Genomic DNA, 17,395 nt, shown 5'->3' with positions numbered 1-17,395 from the left:
TAATCCTCAGCATCGACTTAATACTCCATTTAAGGATTTTTTAAGCCTTAAAAAGCCTCTTGTACATCTAGGAAGTTCTTATTAGTTGCTTTACCTTAAAAAATTTCCATCTGAGTGCCATTTTGGCCTTTTTTTTTATTTTCCCTCTTAATTGTTATTGTCGTTCATGTATCTCTTTATAGAGATAACTAGAATTTAATTTCTGAATTTGTATGTGTTTCTATTTGCCCCAACAACTTCTCAAACTTCTTAATTTAGCTTGGATTGATTTTTCTGCTGAGTCTGATTCTGAAGTCAAGCTATCATGAAGAGAAATATTCTTTCGTTTGTTTTTCTACTAACCTCCCGGATACTTTAATTTGCTAATCAAAAAGATTCTGAATTCAAGCTGTCATAAAGAGAAATAGATTAGGACATTTATTAGAAGACAGAGCAGATCTAACTATGCTTAAGATATATGGAAACGTGTGATTTTGTACATGTAAAATTCTATTACTGTTTCTGTAATATAGTGGTCAGAAAATAAAAAATGCCATTGTAGATAGGCAAAGCAGTTCTGAAAATTTAAGATTTTGTGAATGTTTTTAAAAAAACATTATTAGTGTCTTCAAATTTTGCTACAGTAATATAGTTAGCTGATTTTACTGAATGATTGGATGCTATCTAGAAATACAGGGGAGTTAATTGAAAGCTTTGGATTTAGAGGGATTTCTGTGTTACGTATTTGGCCTAAAGTAGAAGGTATGATTCAATAACATGTTAATAATTATTGTAAATATTCATGGTAACTGTTCTGTTTACTTGATAATAGGCTGAATATTTACCAGAAGCTGTCAATGACTCAGATGCCAAGGAAGAACTCATGGCTGAATGTGAGAGTATTTGGAATCAAATGGAAGAGGTACCCAAATCACAACTGATAAGACTAGATTTGTTGTGAACTTCCCTCAGCTTTTTTCTTTTCATCTCCTCATCCTTCACTGTATGTTTACCTCACCTCCTCCAAAGAAACTACTGCAACAAAGCAAGAGAGAAAAAAAGGAAGGGGGGAGGGAAAAAGACCTGCAGAAGGGACAAAGGTAGAAGTGCTGGCAGGGGTTAAGAATTCCTTGCCTCGTCAAACTTTGTTTACATTTTGTTGATGTTACGATTTAGTTAAACAGAATGGGGGTGTATATTAAAACTAGGGAAAATGAAGCTATTTACTTTTGTTCTGGTAGTATCAGCACACTAAGACTTGAGATCCTTACTTTGGCCTCCTGCAAGATGGGATTCAGCTACTGTTCACATGTGCTTTGGATCTTACAGGAGAGAGAATGGGAGGAGCAAGAGGCTTAGCAGGGTAGAAATATTACCATACGTTCATGTAAACTGACAATTACATTACATCCTTAATAATAAAATTTATTTCTCTCAATATATGGTCTAATATGCTAATAACATTTTAGAGTGAGTTATTTTTATTTGCAGGAATCCAGGAGTTATAAACTTTTGAGGGAATGCTATGCATCCTGTAATGTTCTGCTGAGTCTGATGAAAGCTCGTGTTCTAAATTACACTTTGAGAGTCTTAAATGCTTCTCTCAATTTTATGTGATATTTATATACTATTTACTTGAAGATTGTAGATTCAAAGCATTTAAGGTAACAGAAACTGAATTAAAATAATTCTAACCTTAAAGTAGAACAAAATATAGACAGCCCACAGTACAACGAATCCTATGTCTGTTTCTGAAGTATTGTCATAAGTTATCAAAAGAAGTTTTGATTGATACCACTTCAGAGGATGTGAACTTTTCTTTAAAATTTTCAGGTTAGAAGGGAAGTTCGAATGTTTATTATTTTGAATTTATCTGAAAATCTTTGATATCTCGTATCTCGTTCCCAGCAACTCCAAAACAATACAGGAAGTGATAATGTCTGACATTTTTGGAAGCTGATAAAACCAGAATTTTTATTACTTCCTGATTGTTGCATCCTAGGTGCACACATGTTTCAGCAAACAGTTTAAACAACAAACAGTCACTGAATTAGTTCCTAGGTTATATAGTTTTTAATGTAATGTTCCAGTGGTTGTGAGTCAACCTCAGCAGTTTTTATTGGAGAAATCCTATATTGTGTTTTAGTTCCAAAACACTAACAGCAAGACAAAGTACTGCTTAGTAGTTTTACTGCTTGATATAATACATTCTGCCCTGTCATGGGGCAGGTTAAGTTGCTGACTTACAAAAGAAGAACAAATTTAACAGGTGTCTCATGCTGAAGCCTTGGCTATCTCTGGTGGCCTGAATTTGAGACTTGATAAACATCCCATTGCAGTCATGGGAGCTGAGGTAGTGCACTTCTAAAAATCAGACCGTTTCCAAAGTGCACAGTACATTGCCCTAAATCACTTTAAACTAAAAATGGTTTTTGTTTGGATTGTTGTGTTTGATTGTTCTGTTTGGAGAGCCAGAATAGTAGCAGCAAGTATGTTAACTTCTCAACAGCTTGTCTGTAATACTGCCTTCCCAGTTTCTCATGTTCTTCATCTGTTTGTGACTCTCTCCATATCAACTTTTACCTCATAACTTTTCCCTCAAATTATAAACATTTTGTTAACTGCTACTTTTCTACTTTTCAGTTAATTGAAGTTGTACTTTTTTATTCTGGATTGATTTCAAAATATTTACTAATTTGCTGTTCTGGGTCAGGCTTTAAGGGAGGTGGTAGGGGACAAATGAAAACTCTTTTATTCCTATATTAAACAATTCTTGCTGGAATTTCTAAGCATTGTGGGGTTTTCTTCCAAAAGGGAAGAGTAAGCATTGTTTATGTTTATTATTTGTTTTCTACCAAGTGTCAGAACAAGCTAACACTTCTACAGACACACACACTGCTAAAATCAGATGCCAAGGTAAGGCAGTATTTTATTTTCTTCTTGTTCTCCACAAAGTACTTAGTTTTCTGTAGATATAACGTGTTTCCAAAAGAGGCAAACTAAATTATCTTCACCTGCTCTCTAAAGTTGACAGCTTTATCTGTTAACTTTGAAGCTGTATTCTGAAATATGTGTCTAGCAGATACTGTAGAGTTGCACTTAGGTATAGCAAAAATATTACATGCAGTCCTGCCACACAAGTAAATGACTAACATAGGCAGCCAAATGGATCAGAACTGGTTTTATGTTATTATATTAGGCATATTGTATTTGTCAATACTCTTGACTTAGATGACGGTTAGATCACATTTTATGACAAAATTAATGCAGAACACCATGAAATTCCAAAAGGTTCACATACTCTTTTCCTTGCAACTGTATTCTTTCTCCAGAACACAGTAAGATATTAAAGTAAGTACATTTTTAAAAATATATTGTTGTTTAGTTTGGATTTTTTAATAAACTTTCCTGAACTGGTCTTTTTTCTTATTGCTTCTATATTTTTTGTGATTACAGTGAGCTAGAGCACTAGTTCTAAAGCATTTTTGTTGAGTCCACAGATGCAGAATCATAGAATGGCCTAGGCTGGAAGGGACCTTAGAGATCATCTAATCCAACCTCCCTGTCATGGGCAGGGACACCTCTCAACTAGATCAGGCAACACATGGGGACCGAAGAGGGATCAAACCCGCGACCTCTGTGTTGGTCCTTGTCAGCACCACGCTCAAACCACTGAGCTAACCAGCCCCCCAAATTAAGTGTAAATAGGAAATATTTTTAAATGCTGCTATTTAGTTTGTAATGAAATAAATGTTGAAAACATACGCTGGAGAATGCGGGCAATGATCCCATTACCTCTCGCATGCTAAGCTCTACCATTTGAGCTAATTCCCCACCTGTAGTTTTGGTATGATATTTATTTGATTACTGATGTTTTGAAAGCCAATCTTTTTTTGTTTATCGTATCATATCATGGCCTAAGCTGGAAGGGACCTTAGAGATCACTTTAATCCAGCCTCCCTGCTGCCAGGGACGCCACCTCTCGACTAGATCAGGCAACACATGGGGACCAAACGGGAATTGAACCCGCAACGTTAGTGTTGTTAGCGCTACGCTCAGCTGAATTTCTATCCTGTTCTATCTCATTTTACTCCAGTACAACTCAACAGACTTCAAGAGATGTTTCTTTTCTTGTTTTACAGCTTTCATTGTTAATGATGCAAGTGAAAGCTTTTACAGCGGAATATAATGAATGGCAAAAAAGAAGTCCTGAAAGTAAGTAACTGTCGGGTGTCCTCACCTAAACTTCTGCAAAGTCTTCTTCATCTAGGCATCCTAAACTGTGTATGTATCAAATTAATCTTATGATTCTGGACAAATAGATACATGATTTATATCGCCATTTATCAGTCAGCTAAATGCAAAAATAACTATTAGCAGATCTCCTAACAGAATAACAAAAATTCATTATGCTGTTACCCTCCTTCAGGTTTCTCCCTTCTGTGATTGTTTTTTCATCTTTCATTTGCATCTCCTTTTTAGAACAGAAGTTCTCTCACAAATAATTTTCTCAGTTTTTTTCTTTTAGGAAGCTGATTTTTTTTAATCTTTGCAATTATTGCTAATAAACTAACAATAGTTTTCCTAGACATATTTTTAACCGTAACTCCTTCAATTTTTGTTTTCTAATTAATGCTTTGTGAAAGTGTGTCATGTGATGATGTATTAGCTGAAACTTTGAAGTAAACTTTTTACAGTAAGGCTATTAGATTGTAATAAAAATCTATATTGTATTTAACAGGCATCAAAGATTTCAGGTGAAATATATGTAGTTTATTTTAACAACACAGGAACCCATCTCACTTCCTGATCCTGAGAAGTACAAACCACTGAGACAAATGGTCACTCTTACATTTGTTAGGCATTATCAGCCAAAAGGTGTAAACTGCTCGGTTCTTCAAAGTTCTTTCTGTACATAAGCATCAATCCTGACTGATTTCACTTTCTTTCAAGGCTTATGTGGCCAGACACTGAAAAGAAAACCATTCACAATCTAAGTGTAACTAAAGTGAACTGTTTTTTTCAGATGTCTGGTATGGAGACTCCTGAACAGTTCACACTGTAATCTCATTAGTGTTCTGGTAGTACTCACTGTCTCCTAACAGGACCCATTTAGCACCTTTCAACTCAGTAAAACTTACTAGTTAATCTTTCAATGAATACATTGACACACTTGAATGTTTTTATGACAGAAGATGCTTGTCACTTTTAATTTTTAGAAAATGATAGGAATGTGTTTTAGACAGTAAATGGTGATTTCTAATATATCATCATTTGGACAAACTGTGTTTTCAGATGATCCTTCCTGAGCTTCATTCAAAGTTCACATGCTTGATGCATGTCATGATCAAATAATGGGAGCTGGGAAAAAACAGTTGTTCTTTCTTTTAACTAGATATTGTTTCTCTATTAGAATAAATGCGTAGTTCATTTGCTTTGTAAGCCTATCTCTAGGAATGGTCAGCCTCAAATGCTTCTTAGATGTATGTGCACTGAAAGTATGGCATTGAATGAATTTGGGAAAGACTGGTTCTTGGCTGCTGCTCATGAATAAGCTGTTGACTTAAGGCAAATGAACTGAAAGAACTTAGAGCATTTATCTGGGTAAAATGCCTGGAGATGTTAAATCTCCTTACTAAAATATGTAATTATTTTGAGCTTCAGGCTATTTGCATAAAAATATTCTTCAGGCTTGACCTATTTTTACTGGCTTTCTCACTTGCTTTGTTCAACCATTCTTACTTGTTCCCAGATGATAAGATTTATTATTAGAAATCTTAATTTTTGTACTAGAGAAATTATCTATGCATATTATAATGCAAATAATGTTTTGCAGCCAAAACTTTGCCTTTTTGGTTATCTTTCTGAGGGAAGAAAAAAAAACAAAAGAAGCTGCTGCTAAGAATTTGAGTAGAGCTCTGGTGCTTGCATGCAAACGAGCAGTCTACGGTCTCCCACAGCATCCTCATAGGTGAACTGAGGAAGTGTGGTCTGGATGACCAAGTAGTGAGGTGGGTCGCTCATGGGTTGAAGGGAAGAAGTCAGAGAGTTGTAGTCAATGGGGCAGAGTCTAGCTAGAGGCCTGTGTCTAGTGGGGACCCTCAGGGGTCAGTGCTGGGGCCAGTGCTGTTCAACATATTCATCAATGACCTGGATGAGGGAACAGAGAGCACTATCAGCAAGTTTGCTGATGACACAAAACTGGGAGGAGTGGCTGACACACCAGAAGGCTGTGCTGCCATTCAGAGAGAACTGGACAGGCTGGAGGCAGGGCAGGGAGAAATCTTATGACATTTAACATGGGCAAGTGTAGAATTTTGCACTTGGGAAAGAATAACCCCATGTGCCAGTACAGGTTGGGGACCGACCTGCTGGAGAGCAGTGTAGGGGAAAGGGACCAGGGATGCCCATGAGCCAGCAATGTGCCCTCATGGCCAAGAAGGCCAATGGCACCCTGGGCTGTATTAGAAGGGGGGTGGCTAACAGATCGAGAGAGGTCCTCCTGCCCCTCTACTCTGCCCTGGTGAGGCCACATCTGGAATATTGTGTCCAGTTCTGGTCCCCTCAGCTCAAGAGAGACAGGGAACTGCTTGAGAGAGTCCAGCGCAGAGCCACGAAGAGGATTAAGGGAGTGGAACATCTCCCTGATGAGGAAAGGCTGAAGGAGCTGGGTCTCTTTAGCTTGGAGAAGAGGAGGCTGAGGGGTGACCTCATAAATGTTTATGAATATGTCAAGGGGGAGTGTCAGAAGGCTGGAGCCGGGCTCTTCTCAGTGATGTCCAATGACAGGACAAGGGACAACAGATACAACACAAGAGGTTCCACAAAAATATTAGAAAAAACTTTTTCCCTGTGAGAGTGAAGGAGCCCTGGCACAGGCTGCTCAGGGAGGTTGTGGAGTCTCCTTCTCTGGAAACATTCAAAACTTGTTTGGACACGTTCCTGTGTGACCTACTGTAGGTGATCCTGCTCTGGCAGGGGGCCTGGACTAGATCTTTGGAGGTCCCTTCCAACTGTTAACATTCTGTGAGATTCTGTCAAATACTAATCTCATACAATGTGTTAATAGGGCATGAATGTCAGGCCGTCCTGTTACTTTGGTTTCTGCTCTTAGTAAGGGCCAGTTCTTGTAAATGAATGTCTGTCAGCATTTCAATTTTAAACCTTATTTTTAGGGGTTATAACCTGGCTGTTCTACATTTCTATGGGCACAATATTGGCAAATAGACTTCAATTCACAATGCATATCTTATTTTTGCCCAGCTTTTACGTTAGTCTCATTTTATTTCTCAATTTCTGGTACTATTTATGTAGCTCTAGAACTGCTAAATCAGCTGAATTAAAACCTTTTAAAAAGCATTTGGCTCATAAAAATAGAACTTAGCTTTTACCTTTGCAAAATATGGAAGTAGAAGCAACCATATTTTAGACCGTATAAACCAGTTGTGGTCTCTACATAGTTTCTTATTTTTTTCACAAAGTATTGGTATTCCACTAAATTACTCTTATTTTAATAGGAGTTTCTGTATAAACATGTGCACAGTAGTTCCTTTTACATTCTTAACACCTGGTAGTATTTTGCTTAGCAATTGTACTATATGTTACTAGGCATTTCTGTTTGACAATTGATTTTGAAAGTGTAGTTATACGTGACTAAAAAAGCTCTATCTGGTTGTGGATAGAGCAACTCATGTTCATTAAAGTAGCAGCTACCATAAATGTGCCTTTGATCTGCACTCTTCCTTCATTAAATTAGGGTTAGTGATTTCTCTCCCAGGAAGATGTGGCATTTTGCAGAAGCATTCTGGGGAAACATTACCACATCCTTAAATAGTACTGTTCTTTCCCTTCAGTACTGATGTTGTGCAGGGTTGGAGTTACAATATTGGCCTTGCTGGGTCTTTCATCTCCCTGCATGTAGCTGTTCTTGTGAACAGCAAGGATGGTGACATGCATTTTAAGTTCTTTGAATCTGATAGGTTTTACAGTCCTCATCAAGCATCTGAAGACTGTTCAACAAGGAATTGGAAGAGTGAAAGAATTTGATTGCCCACATTGGTAGTGTTGATGGAATCCCTTCCACTGAAAGAAAACCAGGCTTGCTTATGTACCTATACACCTGAGCTAATTCAAGTATAAAAAAATAATGCTGAAGCATTAGCACCACATTTTTTTCAGTCTAATTTAACTTGCTGAAAAGTGACAGTAGACTAGCACATCAGGAGATCACAAAATGTGGTTAAACAGCTGCTGACAGCCAGGCTAGTTTTTTAGAGGCTACCCAATTTTCTCTCTAGCCAGGCTGCTTTTCAGTATGAACAAGTCTGTATCATCCAATTAATTTTATTTTTTCAGTAATTTCTGCCAATCCAGATGTATTGTTAACAGTGGGAAGAGAAGAGGTAAGTCTTTTTCTTTGTTAAGAGATAATAAAATTTGCTTGAAAAAAATGAAAAAAAGTATATACAATTGCTGAATTTTCCTATGAGTACAGCTGTGGTGGACTACTGCTAAGATACTGTGTATATTCACAGAATCAAATAATTGTTTAGATTGGAAAAAAAAGAGTTTGGTGTGTGTACTGCTGTAATATGAAAAAATATGTGATGATAGGTAGTAAAAGTGCTGTTTATTTTTTGAGTTACAAAAAAATTATATGGCGGGTTCTTAAGTATTAGCTTCTCATTATATAATGTCCTGATCTGAGCTAAACCAGAACCGAATCTGTTCTTTACTTTTCAGCTCTGTCTCTTTTAAGAGATGGCACTTTGTGAAGTCAACAACATGTTTTCACAGACAATGTCTGCTGCTAACAGTGATAATGCTTGAAGTTTATCATTACTACCAGGGACTGGGATGCAGAAAGGCTTTTGCTGATACTTGCTCCTGTAGGGACAAAGGTCACTGCTGGATGTTGTGTGCCACACTGAGAGTGCCAGGAAGTAAAAGGGTCCCAAGGAAGCAAAAAGTTTCACGTTTAAGGAGGAGAGAACAGGACAAGTGACTCAAAACTGACCAGTAAAGTGTTCCATTTCATATCTGCCATGTTCAGTATAAAGCTGAGGGATCACATGGGTTAAAAAATTCAGCATATCATAATGTTCTCAATTCTTTTAAATGAACATTTTTAATAGAATCATAGAATTGTTTAGCCTGGAAAAGACCTTTAAGACCATCAAGTCCAACCACTAACCTAGCAATGCCAGCCCTACCACTAAACCACATCCCTAAGCACCGTGTCTGTATGTCCTTTAAATATATCCAGGGATGGTGACTCAACCATTTCTCCGGGCAGCCTGACAGCATGCTTGAAACCCTCTCTGTGAAGAAAGTCTTCCTAATGTCCAATCTAAACCTCCCCTGGAAAAACTTGAGACCATTTCGTTTTGTCCTATCCCTTGTTACTTGGGAGAAGAGACCAACCCCCCCCTTGCTACAACCTTCTTTCAGGTTGTAGAGAGTGGTAAGGTCACCCCTGAGCCACCTTTTCTCCAGCCACTCCTCATAAGACTTGTGCTCTAGACCCTTCACCAGCTTCGTTGCCCTTTGGACACACCCCAGCACCTCAGTTTCTTGGAGTGAGAGGACCAAAACCGAACACAGGATTCAAGGTGTGACCTCAGCCTTACCGGTGCCAACTGGCAGGGCAGGATCACGTCCCTGGTCCTGCTAGCCACGCTATTTCTGATACAGGCCAGGATGCCATTGGCCTTCTTGGCCACCTGGGCACACTGCTGGCTCTTGTTCAGCCGGCTGTCCATCAACACCCCCAGGGCCTTTTTTACGGGGCAGCTCTCCAGCCACTCCTCCCCACCTGTAGGTTGTTGTCAGCCAAGGGCAGGACCCGGCACTTGGCCTTGTTGAACCTCATACAACTGGCCTCAGCCCATTGCTCCAGCCTGTACAGATCCCTCTGCAGAGCATCCCTACTCCAGCAGATCAACACTCCTGCCCAGCTTCATGTTGTCTGCAAACTTGGTGAGGGTGTGCTCGATCCCCTCATCCAGATCACTGATCAAGATATCAGACAGAACTGGTTTTTTCAGTTATGGCTATCCTTCTAATGTTTTTCTTCCCTTGTATTATAACTACTAAAATTTCCTAGTTATAATGAATGATCTTTTAAACAAAACTGCATTTCATACTTGATATATAATAATATAATGTGTTACACAGAAGAGTCAGTATTTTTAGGTCTAGAGTTCTGTGGCTATAATTTGCAAATAATTTGAGTTCTTTCAGTGTTGGAAGAAAGAGTAAATCGAGAATATATTAGGAGTAGTTAGGCTATATTGATTGGACATTGATATGCAACATGACCTGAGAATATTCTGGTGGCTATGGATGAAGACAAAACAACAAATCAAAATTTTTAGTTTTCTTCTTCCTAGCAGCTTTTCTTCTTCTAGTATCACTCAGCAGGGAGCCCAACTGCTTTAAGAGTCACTAGTAACAAGTTGGTTAGTTACACACTTCTGTTTGACTATATTGCTATGGCACATTTGATCTGGTATCCCATTTTGTACCCTTTTTTGCTGAGGATTCCTTTTTTTTTTCAGATGTTGCATATATAGAGCATATTTGCTTCTGCAGAATATTTTCACAATTTTTATTTCTTCGATCAAAATATAAAATTTCTCATAGTTTGTATGGAAGGAGATACAATACATTGAAATCATAGGTCTATATTTTAAAAAACATAAGGTATTAGAAATACTGTTTTGTAGAACATAATGCACTAATGAACGACTGAGTCCACTGAGTGTCCACTGTTCCCTGTCTTCAGCAGTGCATATAGCTACTGGCTGCAGTATTATTTTTCCTTCTTTCCTTTCCCAAATACGTCAATACTACTGAGGACCATTTAATTCATGGATGGAATTAGTCTTTCTTTGCAGCATCTTTGTTTTCTGAGTGCTATACATCTTAAATTGTTGCAGTTGGCATGGATTCATTCTTGCAAGTGTCTGCCAATGATTTAGACACCACAGCCCTGGTGCTGCAGATGTTTTGTCCTCAGTCTTTCATCAGATGAGCAGTTCATGCATGTGCTTTATAACCTGTTTCAGGTAAAATCAGCAATGTTGTTTTACAGAGCTTCAGTAAGACACTAATGGGCAACTGTAGCTCCAAACAGATTTAAAGATGAGTGTGTTGCTCTATAGCCATATTTCTTAAGAAATTGGAGATGATATTGGTCCTTTTCCAGATTAACAGATGTAGCCTTACACAGAACAAATAATACAGACTGTGGCTATAGGTTTATTTTACTTTTTTATAGTTACAGAAAGTGAAAAAGGAACTTGAAATGGTGCTGTCAGCTCTTCGGGTAAAGAATAAACAACTGGACGAAGATCTAAACAGGTAATAGTTTGGACTTATTAATGCTGTAAGCTTTTTTACCACACGTTTCTTTCTGTCTGTCCAGAAAACTATTTATCTGTTGTGCCATTTCCTACTTTTCATGTTTCAAAGGGAACAGCAGTGGTATGAGGAGCAGGAGCAGATAGCAGCTGCTCTTGAACGAATTGAAGAAAGGGAAAAAACTCAAACTGAAGAACTTTCCAAAAACAGGTATTTCCACAGTGTTGAGATTTTATAATGAATAATTTAAATATCAGCAAGAGCAAGTGAGCAGACAAACTCTTAAAATGGTTCTTGTTTTGTTAAATAGATCAAATAATATCTCAGTAATACATATTTGAAACATGGCAGATATTGCCTGTCATTCAAGATCTTGAACTTATAACAGTAGAACATAGGGGATTTTTTTACTTAAGAAGAATGCTTATTTTATTGAATTTCGTATTCTGTTGCTATGTTTTTACTATTTCAATGCCAGCATATTTAATGAACTGCACAATGAAGCATCAAAACTAAAAACATTTAAGGAAGAACTCTTGAATGCTCTGGGAAAATTCCTAGAAGACCATTTTCCCCTTCCAGAGAAAAGTGGAAGGGCTAAGAAGGTAAGATTTTCTTAATTATTAAATTTGGAATATTAAATTTCTATGTAAATAGATGCAATATCTTTTTTAAGTCACTACCATAGAATCTGCCATATATTTTGAAATAAGTATTTAGATTTAATTAATATTTTTCAAGTTGGCTTATATTATTTAAGGCTCTTTAGAGCTGAGTATTTTTATTTTAATGCACATATTCTTTACCCAATGAGATACATTGCAATATATTATATTTCTTACTGAACTGCAAGCTATGTCAAACTTGGAAATGGTGTGCTGCTCACTCTGAACTGTTCCATTTTCTTTTTTACTGGACTAGGCAAGTGCATTCATATTTTCCTTGGAAGAGCAAATTTTAATTGTCGGACAATGTTTTTGGAAAAATAATAAGAATGAGTGTTTATAATTACAGTGTAGTTTGGAATGTTAACCATCAGTTTCTGCTCAGGCAAATTGGGCCAAAAATTATCTTAAAACTTTAGGGAGAATAGGCAGTCAGGGAGTATTTTGTGTAATAATTTCAAAGTCTGGAGAAAAAATAAACCTTTTATCATTACTTTGAAAGAATAGTTACAAGAAAGCTACAAAATGACAAGAGTTGATTTTGATTTTGAACACACTTAAGAATACAGAAATGGAAAGGATTTCTTTAATTCAGTTCTGTTTTTTCAGACAACCATATAAGACAATTTTTCTAATATTATCATTCAGCTCCTTTTTAGAAATAGTTGTTTTTACTATTTCTACTGGGGTTCGTTCTAGTACCTCAGTACTCTGGTTAAAATCTCTCTCCTAACTTGCAGTCTAAATTTATTCATGTTTAACACAGATCTATGTCTTCTTACACCTGTATTGTCTTTAGAACAGTTCTTGTTCTTCCTTGTGTTTATTCCTCCTGATAGATGTATAGACAGCATTTTTATACCCTTCCTTTATTTCTTTTGCTAGTTGAACTAGCAGTGCTCTCTTGTTCTTCTCCTATAAGATATTATATCAGTTCCCTGACTTATCTTGATAATACCCATTTTCTATATTTGCTTTCACTTGGACTTATCTTTTTTGGAACCTGGTAAAAAACGCTATAAACAAAACTACTATCTCTCAATCACCACAAAAGCAACTAATTACAATCTTGTCTTTTCCTTCCTGTTATCTCCAGCTGATTAACCCTGAGATTTTAATTTAAAGAAAAAAATAATCTTAGTTTTGCACAGAAGTACGTATTTTGCACATAAAAATACCATATGGAGCCTTTAGGGCATGACTTCCATTTTCAAAGTCTTATTCAGCCATCTTCATATTATACCTTAGTTCTTCTGTATGTCAATCCCTGCCAGTTTTCTACTATTACTAAATATGATAATTTTTGGTCCAACATCCAGAAATGAAAGCTTTGGAGAATTAATTACCAATTGTCTTTCAATCATTTATTTCCTAATTTCAGGCTGATATTGGCTGGTTCTTAATCATCTTACAATGGTTCTAGGACGTGCCTTTTCAAACACTAATGACTTTCTCAGAAGCATTTCAAGCAATTGCCTGTTTTTCCCATATATGTCATTATTATTTCATTTAAAATATATTTCCTATAATGAGATACACCAGTTTATTTGCTCCTATTTATGTGATGTCACAGAACAGTGCAGGCTGGATGTGACCTCTGGAGATCTTCCTTTCCAACACCATCATCAAGGTAGTGCCAATGTCAAAGCTGGGTTGAGTTTCTTGTGGTCATCTCCAGCTGTGTTTTAAATATAAGAAACAGTGAATACAGGGGTGTGTTTCAGAATTGCGAGAACAATTTTACATGAAATTTCCTGCCCTAGAGCAAAATCAGCTGTTTGAATTTTATCAACCTCAGTTATACTGATGGTTAGAAATTCTTATTTGTTACCCTGCTTTCTTCCAAGCAATTTTTCATATTAAAATCTAAAGAAAAAAAATAATCACCAAAGGTGTTTGAGATTAATCAACTCTTCCCCTGCTCACAGAAGCTCACTTGCTACCTTTTTTCTAATTTTACTTAAATTTAATATTTCTTTTGATAAACTTCCAAAGAAGGTCTTGTCTTAGTTTTAATTTTATTTATGTACATTTCCTGAGCTCTTAAGAGTTATCAGAAAACAAATTGTGGGGTTTTTTTTCCTTTTACTCCTTGTGAATTCATAGCTCCTATATCTTTTGACTCAGCTGTATCTCAATGGCTGAACTGCAGGTCCACTGTAGTCTGTATTCAAAGTGATTAGCTGTGAAGGCGGGAAACAGCCATTTTCACTTATATCATTGTCTTCATTGTTTCAGCAATACAAATTGTCAGCATTAGCAATGAAATTTGCTGCTATATTGATTCTGGAGAACATGTTATTCACATCTATTAGCAGCTTGATTCCACACTCTGAAAGCACCGAGCTGTTAACTATGTGCATCAGTAATTTTACATCACTTGGTGGAGGCTTCTTGTGTTCTCAGTACCTCTGTGTGAGGGCAAATGCACGGGGCTGACCTCTGCTGGGCACAGCTCCAGAGCAGCGTGATCTGCTCCATGGCAGATCTGCTCCTCACCAGACACCTGCCTCTGTGACTGGGAGGAGGACAGAAAACTGAATCCAGGTTAGCTTCTGTTTCCATGACCCAACACCTTTAGCATAGGTAGTGACTGAGGCAAAAATTATCTTGCATTTTAAATCTCAGACAAAACAGAGACATATGTTCTTCAAGATAAGAAACATGAAAAGTCTTATGTTGAGGAATATTCTTTATGCCAGTCTACGTCCTTGAAGGGAGAGGAAGGTGCCTTTCAGGTTAAATAAAAAAATGCTGAGCATCCTGCTTGAAAGTGATGTTATAAGCATTAATTAATTAGTGGTAGTCATTACATTGGTGACTTTTAAACCATAAGCAATATAACGGGTGATACTGTGGTCGGTATCTATTACAGACCACCTGATCAGGATGAGGATGTTGATGAGGCCTTTTACAGGCAGCTGACAGCAGCCTCTCGATCACAGGCCCTGGTTCTCATGGGGGATTTCAACTCCCCAGGTATTAGATGGAAGGCCCACACAGCCAGCCATCCTCAGTCCAGGAGGTTCCTCCAGTGCCTTGATGAGCTGACCAGGAGAGGAGCGCTGCTGGACCTTGTGCTCACCAACAAGGGAGGTCTGGTTGAAGCAGTGAAGGTTGAGGGCAATCTTGGCTGCAGCGACCGTGAGACGGTAGAGTTCAGGATCCTGTGTGATAGGAACAGAATATCAAGCAGGGTCACAACTCTGGACTTCAGCAGGGCCAACTTTGGCCTTTTCAAGTAATTGCTAAGGGAAACGCCATGGGACAGGGAACTGGAAGGTAAAGGGGCCCAGGATAGTTGGTTATTATTTAAGGACCTCTGCCTTGAAGCTCAAGATCAGTGTATTCCAACAGGGAGGAGATCAAGAAAGCAAGCTAGGAGACCTGCATGGTTAACCAGGGAATTGCTGGGAGAAATTTAATGAAATACAAGAAGCGTAAGTGTAGAGTCTTGCACCTGGAAAAGAATAACCCCATGTGCCAGTATAGGTTGGGGACCGACCTGCTGGAGAGCAGTGTAGGAGAAAGGGACCTGGGGGTCCTGTTGGACAGGAGGATGCCCATGAGCCAGCAATGTGCCCTCGTGGCCAAGAAGGCCAATGGCATCCTGGGCTGTATTAGAAGGGGAGTAGCTAGTAGGTCGAGAGAGGTCCTCCTGCCCCTCTACTCTGCCCTGGAGAGGCCACATCTGGAATATTGTGTCCAGTTCTGGTCCCCTCAGCTCAAGAGAGACAGGGAACTGCTTGAGAGAGTCCAGGGCAGAGCCACAGAGAGGATTAAGGGAGTGGAACATCTCCCTGATGAGGAAAGGCTGAAGGAGCTGGGTCTCTTTAGCTTGGAGAAGAGGAGGCTGAGGGGTGACCTCGTAAATGTTTATGAATATGTCAGGGGTGAGTGTCAGGAGGATGGAGCCAGGCTCTTTTCAGCGATGTCCAATGACCGGACAAGGGGCAATGGGTACAAGCTGGAACATAGGAGGTTCCACAAAAATATTAGGAGAAACTTTTTCCCTCTGAGAGCCCTGGCACAGGCTGCCCAGGGAGGTTGTGGAGTCTTCTTCTCTGGAGACATTCAAAACCCACCTGGACATGTTCCTGTGTGACCTACTGTAGGTGATCCTGCTCTGATAGGAGAGAGCTAGACTAGATGATCTTTTGAGGTGACTTCCAAGCCCTGGCATTCTGTGATTCGGTGTGATACTGTCATAATTTTACTATACAATGTATATCATAAACCTACTGAAATAAGTTTGATAGTTCAGTGAGAGCGCAAACCCCTTTACACTAGTATCCTTAGAATTTTACTATTTGTTTATCAGTTTTAGTAATTATTTAAGTCATAACCTAATTTCAACTTTGAAACGCAAGTGCTGAGAACTCACTACCTGAGTTATGATGTAGTATTTTTGGCCAGGGAAATACAACAGCCAGGGCGATGACATATCTTCATAATTGCTCTGAGGAACCTTTTGCATCTTCTTAGTGTACTTTGTACTCCCTCAGCCTAGTAAAGGCACAAAGTAGGTCTTATTGAGCCTTAGCTCTGTGGTTTGCAAGGTTTCCAAGTAGCAGACAGTATGCCCCTCTTTTGGCTTTCTGAAGGTGAGAGTATTAAAACCGTGACTAGAAAAAAGGACCCAAAATTTGCCTCTCACAAATTATTTGTTGCTTGTGTTCTTCTGTTCCAGCAGTGGAGTTTGTATAAGACACTGCATAAATCTTAGGACTTAAGTTGACATATTCAGTAGCTGAGTAAGCAGCTACCAATGCTATGTTATCTCCTTTATTGAATATGAAGTGATGTGTATAAAATTGAAAAAATAAAAGAATCACATTCACTATGTAGCAGCATAAGCAGTTTTTGTTTCCTTTGTTGTTGCCGAAGGAATTCATCTAAATTTATAGGCAAGTAGCTTGGTTGGTTTGCAACAAAGGAAAATAAGTGATTTTTCTCAGTGGTATTTTATCAAAACTTTTTTCTTCAATTTTTTAATGATTTGATTTCCTAAGTTTGGCCAAGTTTTTAATTAACTTAGAGTAAATAAATATTCATTGGCAAATCATTAAGGTACTATGAACTGAAGTCTTGAGTAGTTGGTTTTATTTAAATGTAAACCCAGGTTAGATATAACTTAAGATCGGTATTTTTTAATAATTAATTTTAAAAATGTTGTATTTAAAGTGTCTGATATTAAACTGGTAGATTTAAATACTACCTGGTGTTTCTCTCATGACTAAATCTAAGTAAAATTCTTCATCTGTTGTGCACTATGCAATCAAATAATTGTATGATTATTTTTCTTCATCAATTAACATTTTTTCTATTTAGTCCTGTTTTTTATTAATTTGGCTGGGGGATGGTTATCTTTGCAGAATTATTCGGAA

The 17,395-nt window shown here is 37.9% G+C and overlaps 1 protein-coding gene across 1 annotated transcript in view; it reads left to right on the top strand.

Moving 5' to 3' along the window:
* Nucleotides 1–811: 811 nt before the first annotated feature.
* CENPK (centromere protein K) overlaps nt 812–17,395 on the top strand; it is a gene marked incomplete at its 5' end in the record, with an annotated part of 19,785 nt that continues 3,201 nt past the window's right edge. The window contains 7 exons of the mRNA XM_009872942.1: nt 812–901; nt 2,839–2,895; nt 4,122–4,194; nt 8,335–8,381; nt 11,261–11,343; nt 11,455–11,553; nt 11,822–11,959. Coding sequence (XP_009871244.1) covers nt 812–901; nt 2,839–2,895; nt 4,122–4,194; nt 8,335–8,381; nt 11,261–11,343; nt 11,455–11,553; nt 11,822–11,959 — 587 coding nt within the window. The remainder of the gene's footprint in view (nt 902–2,838; nt 2,896–4,121; nt 4,195–8,334; nt 8,382–11,260; nt 11,344–11,454; nt 11,554–11,821; nt 11,960–17,395) is intronic.

This window comes from Apaloderma vittatum, unplaced genomic scaffold, assembly GCF_000703405.1.
Source record: "Apaloderma vittatum isolate BGI_N311 unplaced genomic scaffold, ASM70340v1 scaffold2020, whole genome shotgun sequence".
Lineage (NCBI taxonomy): Eukaryota > Metazoa > Chordata > Aves > Trogoniformes > Trogonidae > Apaloderma > Apaloderma vittatum.
Note: the sequence above shows the minus strand (reverse complement) of the source record. Positions and strands in the feature narration are given on the sequence as shown.